General features: G+C 47.1%; 1 protein-coding gene across 3 annotated transcripts in view; it reads left to right on the top strand.

Annotated features, from left to right (window-relative positions):
• Nucleotides 1-18601, top strand: part of Tbc1d1 (TBC1 domain family member 1) — a 190595-nt gene that overhangs the window by 120398 nt on the left and 51596 nt on the right. The window contains exons 11-14 of one of the 3 annotated variants that reach the window (XM_052199412.1): nucleotides 2182-2462; nucleotides 5448-5606; nucleotides 6156-6275; nucleotides 7435-7574. In XM_052199412.1, coding sequence (XP_052055372.1) covers nucleotides 2182-2462; nucleotides 5448-5606; nucleotides 6156-6275; nucleotides 7435-7574 — 700 coding nt within the window. The remainder of the gene's footprint in view (nucleotides 1-2181; nucleotides 2463-5447; nucleotides 5607-6155; nucleotides 6276-7434; nucleotides 7575-18601) is intronic. The other 2 variants (XM_052199410.1, XM_052199411.1) reach the window with 2 other exon arrangements.

Genomic DNA, 18601 nt, shown 5'->3' with positions numbered 1-18601 from the left:
ATTGCGAGGGCCTCAAAGGTGGGAGGGTGTTGTAAATTTAGGGAATTGTGCAGCATAAATCCCCGAGACTGTCCGGTAGCTGACCCCATGGCTGTGAGAAAACATGATCGTTTTGTTTAAATAAGCAGCCAAGCCTGCCTCCTCCCCCAGTCTGCCACAGAGTAAGCACAGGTGTAATGAATGAGTTGCCTGACAGTCTTCTGTGGCACCACACCTGCTGTGTCCCCTTGCTTGCTTGCTTGTCCAGAGGCATTTGCACATGACTGAACCTGCTTTAGTTAACCCTGTGACTGCCAAGGAGTAAATCTGAGGTGTGGTGCTCAGGAGGCAGCCTTCCTCCATGTTGTCAGCATGCTGGGGTATAAGAATGAGGACGCCTGTGAGCCCCAGCCCCTCAGCAGAGCCCTGCCCTAGACTTGTACTTTTCAAAGGCTTCAAATCCTAGCCAACAATAAGAAAGACATTTAACATAATTTGCAAATACACATAACCCTCCCACACAAAAAGAAAATGAGTTAAAATGAAATCACTCTCTGGATAATGGGCTGCATACACTGGTATTCCTGCTCATTTATTTTTAAGATGTTCCTGGCAAGCCACTAGCTTGATATCCCTACCCACTGGTGTGTGTGCTGTGTGCTTCGCGGCTCATCCCTTTAGATGAGCGTGACTCTGACTTCACACTGCATCTGTGCTTCCCCTGCTCTGGGCGGGATCTAAATCACTCCGATAGGCAGCAGTGCCGCTGCTCCCGCTGGGTTTGGAGCCTGGTGTTGTGCAGTAAGACCTGGAGGCCGTCTTCTACATGTAGCTTTCTAAGTTAAGACGCAGCAGGCCACACCGTCCTCTAGCCTCCACAGAGGATCCACAGAGCACACCCGGTCTCACCGTTCAAGTGTGCAGATGTCGTGTGCTGTGCTTACCTACAGTAAAAAGATGGCTGGGTTCATAGGTGAGAAAGGACAGTTGAACAAGTAAACCACACATGGGGGCTGTGTGACAGGAGCTGCAGACAGCAGATGTTGGTGGCTTGGACCTCCGGAAGAGATGTGGTTTGGTAGTAGAAAGCTTAGAGATGGTGCTGATGCTAGGAATTAAATCTTGTGGAAAGCCTGGAAATTGTGTTGAGGAAATGGCCAGGGAGAAGGATTCCTGATAGCTTGCTGTCAGTCACGAAGTTCTTAGGACTCCCATCCTTTGTTTTTATTGTCCCCTCCCCCATCCTCTTTTCTGTTTTTACATCTAGCTCAGGCTGGCCTAGAACTCCAGATCTCTGGCCTCTGCTTCCCAGGAGCAGAAATTATGGGCATGATCGCCAACATTGACTTGTTAGGATTCTTTTTTTTTAGTTTTTCGAGACAGGGTTTCTCTGTGTAGCCCTGGCTGTCCTGGAACTCACTCTGTAAACCAGGCTAGCCTCAAACTTAGAAATCTGCCTGCCTCTGCCTCCCAAGTCCTAGGATTAAAGGCGTGCGCCACCACCGCCGGGCCACTTGTTAGGTTTCTTGATGAGTGTTTGAGCATACAGTGAGGAGGGGGCGCTTAATGAAACTGTAGCTTATGTCTGTAGCATTAGTTGGAATACAAACCACTCTAAAATTGTCTCGTCTTGCTTGATTCAAGAAATGGTGCAGTAAATTTTCACTTACAGGAGAGGATGGTGAAATGCAGCAAGATGTTAAATGACTTCCCCTGAATTATGACCTGTCACATGTGACAAACATGCTTCTACTCCAGGAAGAATATAGAGTATAGTTTTAGCATCAAGTCTGCCAACATCTGAGTCAGAGCCTTGGTCTGTGGCTAAACATCCATGAACAACACACTTGGCAAAGATAAAGAAGTTGGTTAAATGGTGGGAACTCTCCATACAGGACCATTCTTCTTATAGAAAGCCTGCTGTCTGGGGCGAGCAGTCTGTCCATGGGGTTTGAGCAGTCAGTGCTGCAGCTTGTGAGAAACTTCAGTGTTGTATTTGGATCTTGCCCCATCTCTGCAGGAAGCAAGAGCCTGTCTCTGTGAAGCAGGTGTTACATGACAGCCTTAATGCCCTTGTATCTTTGGTAGCCTCTAGATACAGTCTAGTCAGACAGTGCTATGAATTTAATGTTTCTGTGTGCTTAAATTATTGCCAGTCCCCACCACTGCCACATGTCTGATCTGCCGTCTGTCTGCTGTTAGGAGCTGTCCATGGGTGACAAGGAGGCCTTGCCCATCTCTGAGAGCTCCTTCAAGCTCCTTGGCTCCTCAGATGACCTGTCCAGTGACTCAGAGAGCCACCTTGCAGAAGAGTCTGCTCTGCTGTCACCCCAGCAGGCATTCAGAAGGAGAGCCAACACCCTGAGTCATTTCCCAGTAGAGTGTCCTACGCCTCCAGAGCCTGCCCAGAGCTCTCCAGGGGTCTCTCAGAGGAAACTCATGCGCTATCACTCTGTGAGCACAGAGATGCCTCATGAACGCAAGTAAGTTGCTTAACGTCTCAGATTTACTGTATATGCTGAATACACTTTTGGGACAAAAGAATAACCCAAGCCAACTTTGACCCTTGGCATCAAAAAATAAAACTTGAAGCAGTGTCATGTTCTCCTTGGCTGCCTTGGGAGTGTGTAGAGGGAGGTGCAGGCTTTGATAGCAAGCAGGTAGACAGGAGCAAAAATGGTCCTTATGTGTGTCAATCAGTCCTTAATGCGTGAGATGTTGTCTTTGGGACTTGTCTGCTGGGCTTGGGAAAGGTGGCACGTGGGTGTGAATGGAGGAGTTTCCTCCTTTGGATGCCTAGATCTGGGCTGTGGTGGGATGGGGATGTGTGTGGATGGGGTCCATACAAGCAGGGTGGGAAAGCTGTGCTGTGGATATCCGCCATGACACCCAGAAGCCTGGGCCCTGGCCCTGGCTAGCTTGATCTAGGGGAAACCTAGGCATGTCTGATGACAGGCTCTGTATAATAGAATCAGAATCGATGCTTTCTGAAATCCGTCACTGTAGGAATTCTAGATTCAAGATTCACTCCTTTTCTTAGGTTGGGTTTCTATTGCTGTGATGAAACACCATGACCAAAGGCAAGTTGGGGTGGAAGGGGCTCTTTGGGCTTATACTTCCACATCATAGTCCATTATTGAAGACAAGTTGGGGGCTCCTGAGGGAAGTGGGAGCTGATGCAGAGGCGAAGGGGTGCTGCTTGCTGGCTTACTCCTCAAAGCTTGCTCAGCCCGCTTTCTTCTAGAACCCAGGGTCACCAGCCCAGGAATGACAGCACCCGCAATGGTCTGGGCCCTCCCTCATCAGTTACTAATTAAGAAAACGCCCTACAGGCTTGCCTACCACCAGATCTTATGAAGGCATCTTCTCAGCTGAGGCTCCCTGCTCTTTGATGACTCCAGCTGGTGTCAAGTTGACATAAAACCAGCCAGCACACCGCACTTAAGAATTGGGCTCAATTGAGGGACATCTGGGTTCTTTCCAGCTTCTGGCTATTATAAATATGGCTGCTATGAACATAGTGGAGCATGTGTCCTTATTGCATGCTGGGGAATCCTCTGGGTATATGCCCAGGAGTGGTATAGCAGGGTCCTCCAGAAGTGTCATGCCCATTTTCTGAGGAACCACCAGACTGATTTCCAGAGTGGTTGTACCAGCTTGCAACCCCACCAGCAGTGGAGGAGTGTTCCTCTTTCTCCACATCCTCGCAAATACCTGCTGTCTCCTGAGTTTTTAATTTTAGCCATTCTGACTGGTATGAGGTGAAATCTCAGGGTTGTTTTGATTTGCATTTCCCAGATGACTAAGGATGTTGAACATGTCTTAAGGTGCTTCTCAGCCATTCAAAGTTCTTCAGGTGAAATTTCTTTGTACCCCATTTTTAATAGGGTTATTTGGTTCTCTGGAGTCTAACTTCTTGAGTTCTTTATATATATTGGAGAACCCAGATGTCCCTCAGTGGAGGAATGGATACAGAAAATGTGGTATATTTACACAATGGAATACTACTCAGCAATTAAAAACAATGAATTCATAAAATTCTTAGGCAAATGGTTGGAACTGGAAAATATCATCCTAAGTGAGCTAACTCATTCACAAAAGAACACATATGGAATGCAGTCACTGATAAGTGGAGATTAGCCCAGAAGCTCCGAATAACCCAGACACAACACACATATCAAATCATTCCCAAGAAGAAGGAAGGAGAGGGCCCCTGGTCCTGAAAAGGCTTGATGCAGCAATGTAGGAGATCACCTGGACAGAGAAGTGGGAGGGGGGTGATTGGGGAACTCGTGGAGGAAAGAGGGCTTATGGGACTTATGAGGTGGGGGGGCGGGAAAGGGAAAATCATATGGAATGTAAACAAAGAATATAGAAAATAAAAATAAATAAATAAAAAAGTACTGAAAACATGAAGAAAAAAAAAAAGAATTGGGCTCAAAGAAACAGTTAACCCCTTTTGGCTATAGAGAAGCACAAGCAATGAGGTGGCAAAGCTTTCCCTGTGTTTTCTAGGTCTGTTAGTGACTAACTCCAAGTGCCAGAGACTGACTGGGCCCCAGATTATCCTTTAAAATACGTTTACAAATGAGGCCATATCCATGTATGGTAGCCGTCTCCCACTGGCTGGTGACAGCAGAAGCTGGGGACATGTGTGCCCATGTGACCTGTACCAGGTGCAGCCATTTGAGTGAGTGCAGTAGTTGGTGTTTGACACGTGTGGAGGGAAGCCGAGACATGTCCTAATAACCCTGAGCCCCACACAGAGCCGTCAGCCTTGCTTCCCAGGCCACTCGTTGGGAATCATCCTTGGGTCTTCGGAATTGGGCAGGGTGACCGATGGCAGAGGGACTTCCTCCAGGATCTGTTGACAAGTCTGATGGTGTTTCTGAGACAACTCCCCCCCCCCCCGCCCCCCTGCTTTCCAGCACCCTGTGAGCATGCTGTTCCGCATCATGGCTGTGTGCCCACCCCCCTCTCTGGCCTGTTCAGTGCTGGTAGAAGCATTCCTCCCTGAAAAGCCTGAGTTCTGTGCCAGCTCTCAGGTAGAGGGACGAGTGCTGAGGGTCGCCACTTTTCTTCTCTCCCGGACAGAACCGCTCTGTCCCGGGCTGTGATGGACCAGCCGTGGGAGGTGGGGACGTGCCCACCTTCCGCATATTTTGCATTCTCTCTTGTGAACTTTCCTCTTGAGTCTATAGGAAACAGGACTTTGAAATCCAGGGCAAGATGTCCTGAAGGGAAATGTGGCTTCTCAATTTTGGGTTATTTTCTAAAATGTTATCCGTTGTTTCCCAGCAAGGGAACCGAGCAGAAAGTCTTACTGGAAGCATAGCCGATGCAGGACCTGACAGTGCTCGCCTGTGACAGCAGTCCCCATCAGCAGAGCCTTGTGTTCTCCATTTCTGTCCTTCCTTTGCAGTGCGCCCCTGTCCCCTCTAATCCCACTCTCTCTGATTGCTGTCTAGTGTGGACGGTCTTCCTGGGGGCGAGTCTCAGTGCTGCGCAGGGCAGCCATCAGCCCCGCCTCCGCCTCGTCTTAACCCCTCCGCCTCCTCACCAAACTTTTTTAAGTACCTAAAACACAATTCCAGTGGAGAATCAAGTGGGAATGCCGTGCCAAAGAGGTGAGCACACTTGCATGGCACACTCAGTGTTGTCTGTCTGTCTGCCAGGCATCCACACTGCGCCAGCCCAGCCGCATGGGGGCTGTCCCTGCAGGAAGCCCCACGCCACCGCTTATGTGGGGGCCTTTTGGTATTATTTGGATTTGCTAGTTTCAGCTGTCCTTTGAATGGACTTAATTTCGCTCTTGGTTTTCTTTAAGCTCTGAAGAGACTCAGCAGTGAACTGTTTTAACAAGTAACCTTCATATCCCTTGACCTTTATGGTAGCACACACACATGCATGCGCACAGGCTAACAGCTATGTTTGTATACACTGTTATGTGTACCATGTCAGAAAGCTTCTGATTAATTTACATAAGTGTGCCATGTGTGACTTTTTAATTTGTTGGCTGAAAATGAGAGTCAGTTTCATTCCCAAAATATTTTCCGTGTCTTACCTGATTTACTTTGTAGCATCACAGTGAAGAACTTTCCCTTTTAAGCTTAGAGTATTTACTTTGTGTGTTTATATTTCTTTATCCTAAACTCTTTTTTTAACCACACTCTTAGTGTCTCCTACCGTAATGCCCTGCGGAAAAAACTCCATTCTTCCTCCTCTGTGCCAAATTTTCTAAAATTTCTGGCTCCTGTAGATGAAAATAACACCTGTGACTTTAAGAACACGAACAGGTAGGGCTCCGTGTACACCTGCCAGGTCTGGATGCGCTGAGTGCGGAGTGGTTTGATCTCTGCTGTTGTGCCATTGGAACACTAGCTAAGCCGGTTGTGTCTCCCTCTTAAAGCAGCCTCCTCATCCGTGCCCTTTGTAAGGCTCGCAGCCACCTTGTGGTTTTGCATAGGGCTGATTTGCTGATGTTGTTATCCTCAGAAGAGTAAAGAGTCTATGGTTCTACAGGGCCATTGAAGGGCGTAGCCCTCATGAGGTCAGCGGTTCAATCTGCCAGGTGTGATGATTGCCTCACTGTGGTGTGTACTGAGTGTGAATTGCAAGGGCCTGCTCAAACTCTCTTGTGAGTGGAAAGGAAATGAATATATATATATATATATATATATATATATATATATATATATATAAACAATTATACTTTGTTTTATGGTTTTAAAGCTAAGGCTTTTAAAGTAGGCATCATCATTAGTGATTTATTGTATCTTTAGTTCCTCAATGGTTCTCTAAGTAAATTATAGCTGCTTTTCTATTCTAGTGTACATAAATGGGGGTGGGAGGAAGGGTTGAGGGTAGATGGATGTACGTGGATGGTGTGCTGTGTAGGTGTGATCTGGGTATGGATATGTGCTGTGGGTGTATGGTATGCTGTGTGCGGTTTGTGCTCTGTGTGTGTGTGTGTGTGTGTGAGAGAGAGAGAGAGAGAGAGAGAGAGAGAGAGAGAGAGAGAGAGAGACGGTGGGGGGGAGGGAGGGAGGGGGAGGGTAGGGAGGGAGGGGGAAGGTGGGAGAGAGATTTGTAACAGTCATGGAGATACAGGAGCCTGGGGCTAGGAAAGTAATCCCACGTGGTGGCTGATATGGATTGGGGTTCTGGTGACAGTACCCCAGCTGGGTAGTTTTTCTCTTTTGAAATAGCACCAGAAAGGCCCAATTGGAAGCTACGGTCTATGGAGCTCACTTGTTAAATATCTTTTGTGATAACAGTGGTTCAGGGCATGAGAATGTGTTCTTTTCACAGTGTCCTCTAAGAATACAGACCCATTGTGAGTCTGATTTAGCTTCTGTGGCTATCAAGACACTTGTTTATGAAGATAAGTCAGCTGAACTGTAACTCTGACGCCTCCCCACCACTCATGAGTCCGCCGCCGTCTTGCCATTTTAGGGACTTTGAATCTAAAGCAAACCACCTGGGTGACACAGATGGGACCCCCGTGAAGACCCGGCGGCATTCATGGAGGCAGCAGATATTCCTCCGAGTGGCCACTCCACAGAAGGCTTGTGATTCCCCAAGCAGATATGAAGGTAAGGCCACCATGAAGGTACACCCTTGTGAACGCCACAGAGGTTGTGGACTTCCTGCTACTGGGAGGGGGGTAGAGACTGGGCCACTTGGCTGGAGTGTCAGAGGCAGTCTCTGAGATGAAATTAGGGAAAGACAAAAAGTCACTTAGGACCCTCGCAGCAGCAGCAGCAGCAGCAGCAGCAGCAGCAGCACTTTACCGTCTCAGACAGGGACAAGGGAGGCCCTGGAGCACTTATTCAGACTCTCCTTCCCCAGAGAGAACCTCAAGCTGGAGCAAGCTCTCTAAATCCTCTTAGTAACCTAGACTCAGGACTCTGCCACTCCTACATAAGGGAGCAGAAAGCTAATTAGAGACATTTTCTGTGTGGGTGTGTACTGCTGAGACAGGGTCTCACTGTGTGCTCCTGGCTGGCCTGAAGCTCTATATCAACCAGGCTGGCTTTGAACTCAGATCCACTGCCTCTGTTTCCCAAGAGCTGTGACTAAAGGTGTGTCCCACCACTCCTACAAGTATTTAAAATCCATAATATGAGAAAAAATCATGAAGTGTGGGTAAAAAACAACTGTGGTGGTTCCCTGTAGAAGCTCAGAAGCTCATGATTGTCCATTCTGCATTTTCACTCCACACTCCAGCAGTCTAATCATGAGCTACACTGAGAGAGAAACCTTACTTTCCTAAAGTAAATGAAGGCAGAGACATCGCAACGCTTCCTTGCTCCTAACACAAGCCTGTAGTCATTTTAAAAGCACGGTGTTCGCTCTTCAGTAATGGTACTACTGCAAGAGCGAGGTGTGGTCTGTGAACCAGGGCTTCTGGTATTATGTCTGAGCCAAATCCTGGGGGGAGGCGACTAGTTTCTAAGGACAAAATAAAATAAAGGGTAACTAGAGTGTGAACAGTGAGGTAGTGGTGAAGAGGTTAGACTGGACAAATACTATCATTAGAAACTGATCTAAGGAGGGGTGACATTGTACTTAACTCACTGTCTAATAACACTAGGGAAACATCTTCAAATGTGTCTGTGTCCCCCCCCCATCTGTGGACAGAGCCCAGGTCCTGTCGCATGTCGGGCAGATCCCTTACCACTGAGCTGTGCTCCTGTGGGCCCCTCCCTTTTGAGTTTAGCAATGACTAGTTGGAGTTTTATAAGACTGACAAATTTAAATTAGCGAAGTCTGAGAGAGCCAGCACAGCTTCTGAGCCTACTAAGGGTTGGTCGCTACAGCACAGATGCTTAAATGTGACGCCACGCTCACCTCATGGGAGCAGAGCTGCGGGATAAATAGGAGACCAAGTTGTATTCAACTGTGACGAGACAACCGTTTCCACAGCAAAGCAAACATAGATGGTGGAATGAGCAGCTAAAAGCTGCTTGGTGGCTTAAATATAAAGTCCCGGGCTCACTGATGCTCCCACGTGGTGGTGGCTGCTTACCATTGTTGTCTCTGAAACCCAGAAAAGCCACTGGCTCTCGGGTGAGGATCGTGGCACTGAGCCTTTGAAAGGACCATACTTGGTAAAGTATTCACTCCATCCCGGTGGTATCGCAAGAGTACAGTAAATCAGAGCAAAGCAGTGGTAGGCCGAGTGTGTTCAGGAGTTCGTCCGAGCGTGTGGCTAAGGGCACGCAGACGCACTGGCTTCTCTGAGTAGAGGACAGATGCTCCACCTTCAAATTAAGTCTGATTTTCAGAGCCTCACTGTCGTCCCTACCATAGACAAGTTGGGGGTGGTGCCCTTGTCCCTGGGCACAGTTGTGCACACACTTGTCTTAGGTGGGTTTGTCCACGCACGGTTCAGAGCACGGGTTTCACTAGCTCTAATGAGACTGGGGTTCCTTGCTGATCTTTGAAAGGTGGATTGCTGAGGTGGGAGCAGTTGCATCCCCAGCTCCTCCTCCATTCCTGACAGGCTTCCTCATCCTCTGCAGTTGGGCTCTGCCCGTGCTCTGCTCCAAGGACACTGTCTACACACGTCTGTTTTCCTTGTCAAGGGCTCTCACCTGCTTGTCAGGGCAGCAGAGGATGCTGGGAACCAGCTCGTAACTAGACCGTCTGTGGTGCATGGCCTCTGCTCTCTTTTCTCAGCAGTCCATACAAAAGAGAACTCTTTGTCATTATGAAATCATTTTTAGGCAGCTCCCCACGTGGAATGGAGAGAATCTTTCTGTTCTGTTTGTGCCAGGGAACAGTTTTAGTCTCCCATCTAGTGCTTTTCATTTAAGTGTTTCGTATCACAGTGTGCATTTCACCAACAATAGATGCCTTCAGATTTTGACATGTCTTGAAAAGGGGAAGGAAACTCTTTTTAGCATAAATAAGCATGATTTATTGACTTGAAACCCATTGTGTGAGTATATAGTCCAGGAAAGCCAAGGCTGAGAGGTTTTTGTTTTGTTTTGTTTTGTTTTGTTCTGTTTTTGGGCTTGTGAGTACAGCTGAGTCAGCCTTCCCTACTTAAAGCATGAAGAACTTTAGGTTAGATAACACATGAACCGAAATGTAAACAGTTAAGGCCAAACTAAAGCATGTAAGGGATCTTCAGTGTGACTTCTGTGTTATTGTGCAAAAGGTAGGAAACACTTGTGACTGACTGGTTTTCAAGAATTTATGGACCTTAGGGAGATTTTAATGGCTGACGTAAGTGAAATAATGCAGACACCATATCCGTCTCTTCCCATTTTCTCTTGACCAGGGATGTGTCTTTACTGGGCATCCCAGCCATCTGGCGACTTTGTTGTTGAGCCTGGGTCAGCCCAGGCTGACCTCGGACTCACTAAACAGTGATGCTTCCCTTGAATTCTTGATTCTCCCTCCGCTTCTGAGGGCTGGGATGCCACAGGTGTGTGCCCCTGTGCCTGGCTTTTGGTGGTGGTGGTAGTGGGTGGTAGCTTGACTTTCTGGCTTTGGTTTTGTTTTTTAATGTAGTGCTGAGGTTGGACTAAGGGCTGCGTGCTCTACCAGCTTAACTTTATCCCTGGTCTTCCTGGGGAGCTAAGTCCCCAAGCTGGACCTGTCCTCCCACTCCCCGAGTTAAGGTCAGACTTATGTGGGTTCTTAGCCTTTCGGAAGCTCTCAAGGATTGGCACTGCTGCCACATGAAGACCAGGCCACCTCAGGTGCCCGGAGAGCCTGTCACCACTTGGTGGCAGTGTTTCTCCCTGGTCTTGGTTGCTCTGTTCCCCTATTCCCAAGAAAGGACCGTCCTTCCCCAGTACTGTTTGGTTTGAGTTAAGATAGTTGCACTTCTGCCCACTTGCCACTTATTTGAATAGGGAGTTGTGCCTTCTGCAGGACTTTATGGGAAGACTCTCTTTTTCTCCAGGATTTTACGGCAAGGGCAAAAGCAAATAGTGCCCAGTTGACAGATGTGATTATTTTTTAATTACTCTCTTTGAGATGGGGTGTGGCTCTGTAGGGCTTCCTTGGAAACCTCTGCCATAGCCACCCAGATACTGGGGTTCCAGGCATGTGCCACCTCCCTTGGCAACATTGGTTTGGCAGCTTTGCTTTTCTGTGGTAAATAAAGACCTGTCTTGAGATGGAGTTTTTTCAAGCCAAGGATCTGATTGTTCGCGTGACGTTTTTTGTTTGTTTGTTTGTTTATTGGGCTTCGTTTTGTTTTGTGTGTGTATGTGTTGTCCTTAGCATATCATTCCAGAGACTACTGTGACTGGCCTTGGCTGGCCGCTCCTGTGCTTGTTAATACTGCTAAGCTAGCCCTGTCAGCTTTTCCTGTGTGCCTCTGGAATTCACACAGCAAGTTCTTCCACTTTGTGAACTGATCTGAAAACATCGACACCCTGACCACTTCTGCTTGCTAGCAAGACTCAAGGATAGAACTGAGGCTTCTATACTGCAGCGTAGGAGCTGGCCCTCCTGGGAGTCAGGTGACCATGACTTGAGCAGCTCCAGCTGGCAGGAGCTTCCTCTTTAGGGTCAAGAGACTGCTTAGAGCATGCGCGTGTGTCCCTAAGACAAAGTCCAAAATGGAAAGTTTTGATTTGTCATTCTTATTTTAATAATTATTAATTATTTTAATTTTTGAGACAAGGATAGGGTCTTACAAAGTCCAGACTGGCATGGGACTCTATGTAGCTAAGGCTGGCCTCGAACTCCCAATCCTGTGAGTACTGGAATTACAGATGTGCTTTTCTTATCTAGCTTAATTTGTTGCATTTAAAGATTTCAGTAAGCTGTTGAAGTGTTTAAAATAAGTCAATGGCAAGAAGTTTACAGTGTTTTCAGGGGGGTCAACTCTGTGGACTTAGTGAAGTCTGGGTGTGACTGGCAGGGTGCACAGAGGCTCCACGGCCTGCTGGTCCTGCCCTACCCACAGCGCCCTAGGGTGACTGTCTTCTGACCTTTCGTGCTGCCTCTGACGCTGTATACCCTACAGCCTCCTTAGGTACAGGGATGGCCTTTCGTACTGCACCAGCCTGCGGCCTCTGACGCTGTATACCCTACAGCCTCCTTAGGTGCAAGGATGGTCTTGAAGCCGAGAGTAGCATGAGCTCTGGGAAGGGATTCTTCCTTTGGAAAAAACAGTTTGTTTAATTTTACTTAAAAAGCAACTCTATTGGGATATAGTTTGTATACTGTACAAATCACCCATTTAAAGCCCACAGTTCCATATTGCTACCTTCAGAGATAATAAAGTCACAGTACTGAGCAGCTATCACTATAGTAAAAGTTAAAAATTCTTAAATGACTAAAGAATTTTCTAACCATCGCTTCCCAGTCCATTGACCCCACCCCTTGCTGACAGGCAGTCACTAATCTACCCTGTCTCAGTGGATGTGCTTATCCTGGGCACTTCCTGTAAATGCATCCATAGAATTTGTGGCCCTCTCTGCTGGTTCCTCCCACTTCTCATGATGTTCTCTAAGTCTTCTGTCATGTCAGCCCTGTATTCTCTGATGGAGACTAATGCTCCGACCTGTAGACATGTTTACATTCTGCCTAACATCTACCAGTCAGTAGACATGTGAGCTGTCTGTACTTCTTGGCTATTAGGAGCAGTGCTGTTTTGAGCATTGAGGGAAAAGGGGTTTTGTGGATGACCATTGAGAAAGGGAGTTAGGGGCTGGAGAGATGGCTCAGTGCTTAAGCACTGACTGCTCTTCCAGAGGTCCTGAATTCAATTTCCAGCAACTACATGGTGGCTCACGACCATCTGTAAGGGTTATGATGCCCTCTTCTGGTGTGTCAGAAGACAGATACAGTGTACTCATATGAATAAAATAAATACATCTTTTGAAGAAAAAAAAAAACAAGGGAGTTAGGACTATGGATATGACCCCATGGTTGAAGTTTGCCTAGAATACATGTGATCCTGGGTATGATCGCAGTCCTGAAGAAAAAAAAAATGACTTAAATAGTGAGTTAGTGCAAAACCCCTTCCCATGGTGAGAGCACATAGCTTCTTGCTGCGGGCTGGCCTTGTTTGCTTTGTGTTCGCTTCAGTCTGATTCTCTTGGGTACTAGTTCTGTCCCCATGAGCTAATGGGAAGCCTGATCGCCAGAGAGCCTTCCTTGGGGCTCCCCCAGCTTGCCTTCACCCCTGGGACCAACCAGAGGGTCATGGGTTAGTGGCATTTGCAAATTGCCACATCTCTTTCAGCTATCCTTAAGCTTAGCACACCCCAGAATGCTTTGGGGGAGTTGTGGAAACATAGGCTACTGGGCATTACCCCAAAGTTCTGGAGATTAAATTATTTGGGGAGAAACCCTCAAGCCCCAGTGACTTACAGGAAAGGGCCCATTATCTTCTGATCTAAGCTTCCAAAAGTTGTCAGTGAATAGTAAGATAACATTAGAATGAAAATAGATATGTTCTATAGCAGATTGACTGTCAGTGCACACCCTGATTTCTTTGCATAAAACTCATTGAATAATAGCAGTAGCTGTTGTAATTATCCTCAGTGTGTCTTAAGCATTTAGGGTCTCTGCTTTTACACATACTAAATTCCTGGGTTTCAATACTCATCTTTAAAAAGATGGTGGGCCGCTTGAACAACGTACCCATGACACTCTCTGTTCTGGTTATTTAATACAGCTGAGTCCCAGTTAATTCTGATTAACATGAAATTCAATCTCTAGTTGCACAGCTGAACTATTCACAATTTTAGGAATACGTACCCAAAGTTTTGACTGGTTTGTTCACTTCAGCTGTCCCCAGTCAGAGTGAGGCTACATCACAGTAAAAGAGCATGCCTTGACTTGGGAGTTTTATGGACTTACCTGATAATTCTCTAATAAAGAACACATTTTAGGCATTACAAGGAACCCCAAAACTCTAGGGGAGGCATTAGAATCTGCCTAGTAAGATGGTTTCTGTCCTTTACGTTTTCAGGAAGGCATGCCTGTCCCTCAGAGACGGCGATGCTGCATGTGCCCCTGCGTGGCTGTGGCCCCAGGGTTACAGCTCTTGGCACATGTAGCGAGCTCTTGCTTTTGTAAAAATCCTGAGACAAAGCCAAGAAATGCATTATGCTGCTGTCTAAATGGACTTTTCCAAGTAAATTCATTTTAACGCTTTCATACAAATGAAAATATTTGTAGTCTAAGTCCTAAAAGATTTTAAACATCTTTTACCAAAGCAGGAGCACTGTAATTATTATGGTCTTGCATAATTCTGAATATGATTGGTAGTGGCAAACGGTAAATTTTATACTTGAGAGAATACTGAATTTTCCACAGCATGCTGAGACCAGGTTTGTGTCCTGTCAGAGTGTAGGCTGGTTTACCAGGATGAACAGCCGTGTCTGGGCTCAGCCAGTTTTACTGCTTTACCTCAGTCCCCATTCTGTGATTGTATGTTGCAGTTCTGTCTTCACCAGTTACCGAGAGAACATTTTTCCTTCAGTGTCAGCCTTTTCTCTTGGCATGTTTAGGGGTGTGGTGGGGTAAAATAGTACCATTTGGCTTTTCTCAGCTCTGTAAGACTTCCTTGGGACCTTGGATTTAGATGGGAAGGCACAGTGGAAGGACCCCTCCCTTCTTGAAGTCTTGTTCATTCTTTTTTTTTTTTTTAGGAAATATTTTTAATTAATTAATTAATTAATTTATTATATGTGCGTACACTGTAGCTGTCTTCAGACTCCTACAGAAGAGGGAGTCAGATCTCATTACGGATGGTTGTGAACCACCATGTGGTTGCTGGGATTTGAACTCAGGACCTTTGGAAGAGCAGTCGGTGCTCTTAACCACTGAGCCATCTCTCCAGCCCAGTCTTGTTCATTCTTATCAGTGCTTGCAAAGAGAAAGAAAGGTTGAAGCCTGCCATTAAAGCAGGCATGCAGCACACTGAGGAAGTCTCTGTCTAACTCTGCAGTCTCAGTGACACCTGGTGTCTGTCCCCATGAAAAGCAAGATGCATACATCTAGGGTTGGCAAGTGTTCTCCCAGCACATTGATCAGCTCAGTGGGTTTCCTTTATTCTGTAGGGCCCCTCCTTACTCCTGATGTGAAGTTGGCATTGTCCTGCTGTGCTCTCATTTCCAGCCTCAAATTTGAGATCATTTAGAGATTGTGTCTAAGCCAATGTACAGTGATGTAACCACAGAGCGGCTTATTTGTGTCCTGTGAGAAGGATGGCCAAGAGGAGTGTAGTGGCTATTCCTGGTTGTCAGCTTGACTTTATCTGGAATGAAGTGCAATCCAGAATTGGAGGGCTCACTTGTGATACAGATTTCGAGTCTGGAATATGCAGGTTCTGACCTGGATCTTGGCATGGAGATCTTGAGGCATAGTGGCTATAAAAAACTTAGACCCAGGCAAGGTAGTAACATGCCTTTAATCCCAGGAGGCTAAAGCAAGGAGATCTGAGTGCAAGGTCAACCTGGCACACACCTTTAATCTGGGCCACGCCTTTTGCTGGAGACCTACATAAAGACATTGGAAGAAGGAAGATTCGCTCTTCTTTGCCTGTTTGCATTTACTTGCTATCCTATTGTTGAAAACTACTACAGAAGACCAGCTGAAACAACTAGCCTCGTGGGACTGAGCAACTTCTAGATTCTTGAACTTTCCCTCCACAGCTGCCCATTTTTGAGTTAATTGGACTACAAGCTGTAAGTCATCAAAATAATTCCCTTAATATAGAGAGACTACTCATAAGTTCTGTAACTCTAGAGAACCCTAATATAAGGAGCAGTGCTCTTCTCATCCCTCTAGGGCTACCAGTGCCTCTGGCCTCATCTCTGGTCACCCTTTTTGTCTCTCAGGCCTCCTTCATCTATTTTCCACCATGTCCAACCAAAAAAGGAAGGAGCCTCCAAGGAGGAGAGCTGTGACACCCAATTGTATGTTCCGAGAGTAAAATCTTCCCACAAATGCCTAGTGTTCTCTTTTTTGCATCCCATTGTCTGGAACCTTGTCACCTAGGCACATGTAGTGACCAGGGAAGCTGGGAGGTTTTGGTTTTGCCTGAGTTCATTGCTTCCCTGTCTGGTATTTGGGGAGTAGGGTTGGGGTAGGGCTTGAGGACTCGCACCTCCTGTGTGGGGGTCTGTCTATTGCTTCCTGAATGTTCAGGCAGCCATGACTTCACACGGGTGCTTTCTTTTGCCCATGGATGATTTCTTTTGCCCATGGATGATTTCTTTTGCCCATAATGCACTTCCTGCTTATTTTCTCCCCTCAGCAGGCAATCCATCACGCCTTAACGCTGGCTGGTTTCCCTGCATCCTTTCAGGTCACCTCAGTACCAACATTTCCCCCTTTCCTCTTGGGGGCTTCTGATGGTCCCTATGGGCGTGCTTTCTTATGTCTGACTACCTGTGGTAACCCATGACACTGAGCCATTCAAATATAAGAATAAACTAACCACACGTCAAAGCAACAAAAATTTAGCTCCTCATGGTAACATCGTTCTAGGTGCTCAGAGGCCACAGGTGAGTTCAGACAGTATTCAAGAGCACAGGTTTAGAATATGCCCCACAGCCAGTTCTATAGTACCATCCCACCATCCCCCACCACGTTAGGTTTGCTGCCCGAGAAAGATCTCAGGAGATTTCTCATTGTACTGCCTGCCACTCAGAACTACTGAAGCAAGCTGCAGAGCCCAAGTGTGTGTGTTCTCTGCTCGCTGACGTGGTCATCTGCAGACAGAGTCAAGATTGCCCACACTTCTCCCAAAGATAGCATTGCTGAGTGCATGTGAGAGATATCAAGTGCACCACTTTCAGAGAATCCTAAAAGGAGGTGAGGATGTTGAAAGTCGTCTGTTGAACTTCCTTATAGATGAAGAAGCTGAGGCTTATGGGATCAGAGCCTATTGGTCACCAGGCCTGGTGGTAGATGCTTCTCTCCGATTCTTACCTCTGTGTGGCTGAGTGTCACCAAGCAGCTTGTCTTCCCTGAGCCTCTTCCTGTTCAATGACAGGAAGTTGTGCTCAGCTTCTTAGCCATCTCCTGTGCGCACTGTGTAGCTGTGCCCAAGAGCACTCAGGAAACAATGGAGGGATGGAAGCCCTTCTTCCTCAGTGGCTGTTGAATTGTCAGATCAGCAGGTGACTCCGGCTGGCCCACCCATATGGGTCCTAGGGGCTGAGACTGGGTCCTCTGTAAGAGCAGCACGTGCCATTTCTCCAGCCCCATGACACTGCGGACACCGATGACAAGCAAGGTGGAAAGATTGTTTTTGTACTTAATTAAATTGTCATCAGTAACCTGAGGCTATAGATTGTAATAAGTTCTTGATAGCCTGGAATTTTTTTCATGTTTAAACAAAACAAGAAAATTCTTAATTTAGTGCCTCATTTTATATATGAGAAGACTGAGACCCCAGAGCCCCAGTGCTCACAGTGGCCTTCATTTGCCCTTTATTTAGAAGAATCTGGGGTCCGCATTCCGTGGGGACCATTTGCAGAGCAGCCTGATCAGAAGCTTGGAGATGGGCTAGCATGGGTTAGTGGTGCTGCCCTGCTTGTCCCTTCTCAGCTCCGTCACTGGTCCCGGTCTCTGCTCCTTGTTCTGTAAGATGTGTTACCAGTCACTGTCTGGAGCTATGAGGGGCAGCATTGCACAGCACATCAGCGCTCAGGCCTCCCACACAAGGCAGAAGTGTGAGTCTTCAGAAAACAATGGGGAACTTTCCACACACGTCCTCATGGAGATCCTGAGCTCTGGACTGCTGTGATGTCAAGTACCAAAGTGACGTGACCTTTGGGAGGGCTGCCTGCTTGCAGAAGTCTTCCTCACCCCAGGCCTCTTTATCTCACGCCCTCCTTCCCTTCGCAGCTGTGGTGTTTCAGGGGGAATCTGTAGGCTCTTTTCCACTGCCCCATTCTAACCTGCAGGTCTTTGTTTTCTTGGTATGTCTTGTGGCAAAACAAAGTAAAGCAAAACTCCAAGCTGTAGCTGCCCGCAGCCACATGTAAACCGGGTTACCTGTTGAGAGAATTTTGGGGTTATAGGGAAGAGGGGTGAAAAGAACGTGCGGCCAAGTCAATGTTCACTGATCAAAGCCCAAAACTTTAATGGCGCCAGACCTTTTAACAGTTCGGGCAAACCCTTCCCCCCAGACTCCAGGCTGAGTTCCGGTGGAAGTTGTCTAGCTTCTCTTGGAGGTCTTCGTCTTGACTGCTCCGGCAGCTGGGTGGGTCACCTGTTTAATTCAGGAATCTCTATACCTGGAGGAACAATGAACTTAACCTTTACTACGAGCGCTCCACCCTAGGTGGAGCCGGATCCTGGCGATTGGGAGAAGTTAACCTTGACCAAAGTCAAACTCTGACCAAGTGCAAGACTGCCCCAATATGGCTCTGTACACCAAGCCTGGTGTGAGAGGGCACGCCCATAATCTCAGGAGGCTGAGGCAGGAGGATCAGAGTTCAAGGGCAGACTGTGCCACATTGCAAGACTTGTTTAAAAGAAAAAAAGTAAAAAGTAAAACTCTAAGCTAGATACTGACACCCACTGTGATAATAATTCTACTGTTGGCTTCTGGCTGTTTGAGAGAAAGTGGGTGACCTTGCAGATAGACACTTGATCAGTTGGAAAGTAAGGGTAGTGTCCTGCT

This window comes from Apodemus sylvaticus, chromosome 11 (assembly GCF_947179515.1).
Source record: "Apodemus sylvaticus chromosome 11, mApoSyl1.1, whole genome shotgun sequence".
NCBI classification, from domain to species: domain Eukaryota; kingdom Metazoa; phylum Chordata; class Mammalia; order Rodentia; family Muridae; genus Apodemus; species Apodemus sylvaticus.
Note: the sequence above shows the minus strand (reverse complement) of the source record. Positions and strands in the feature narration are given on the sequence as shown.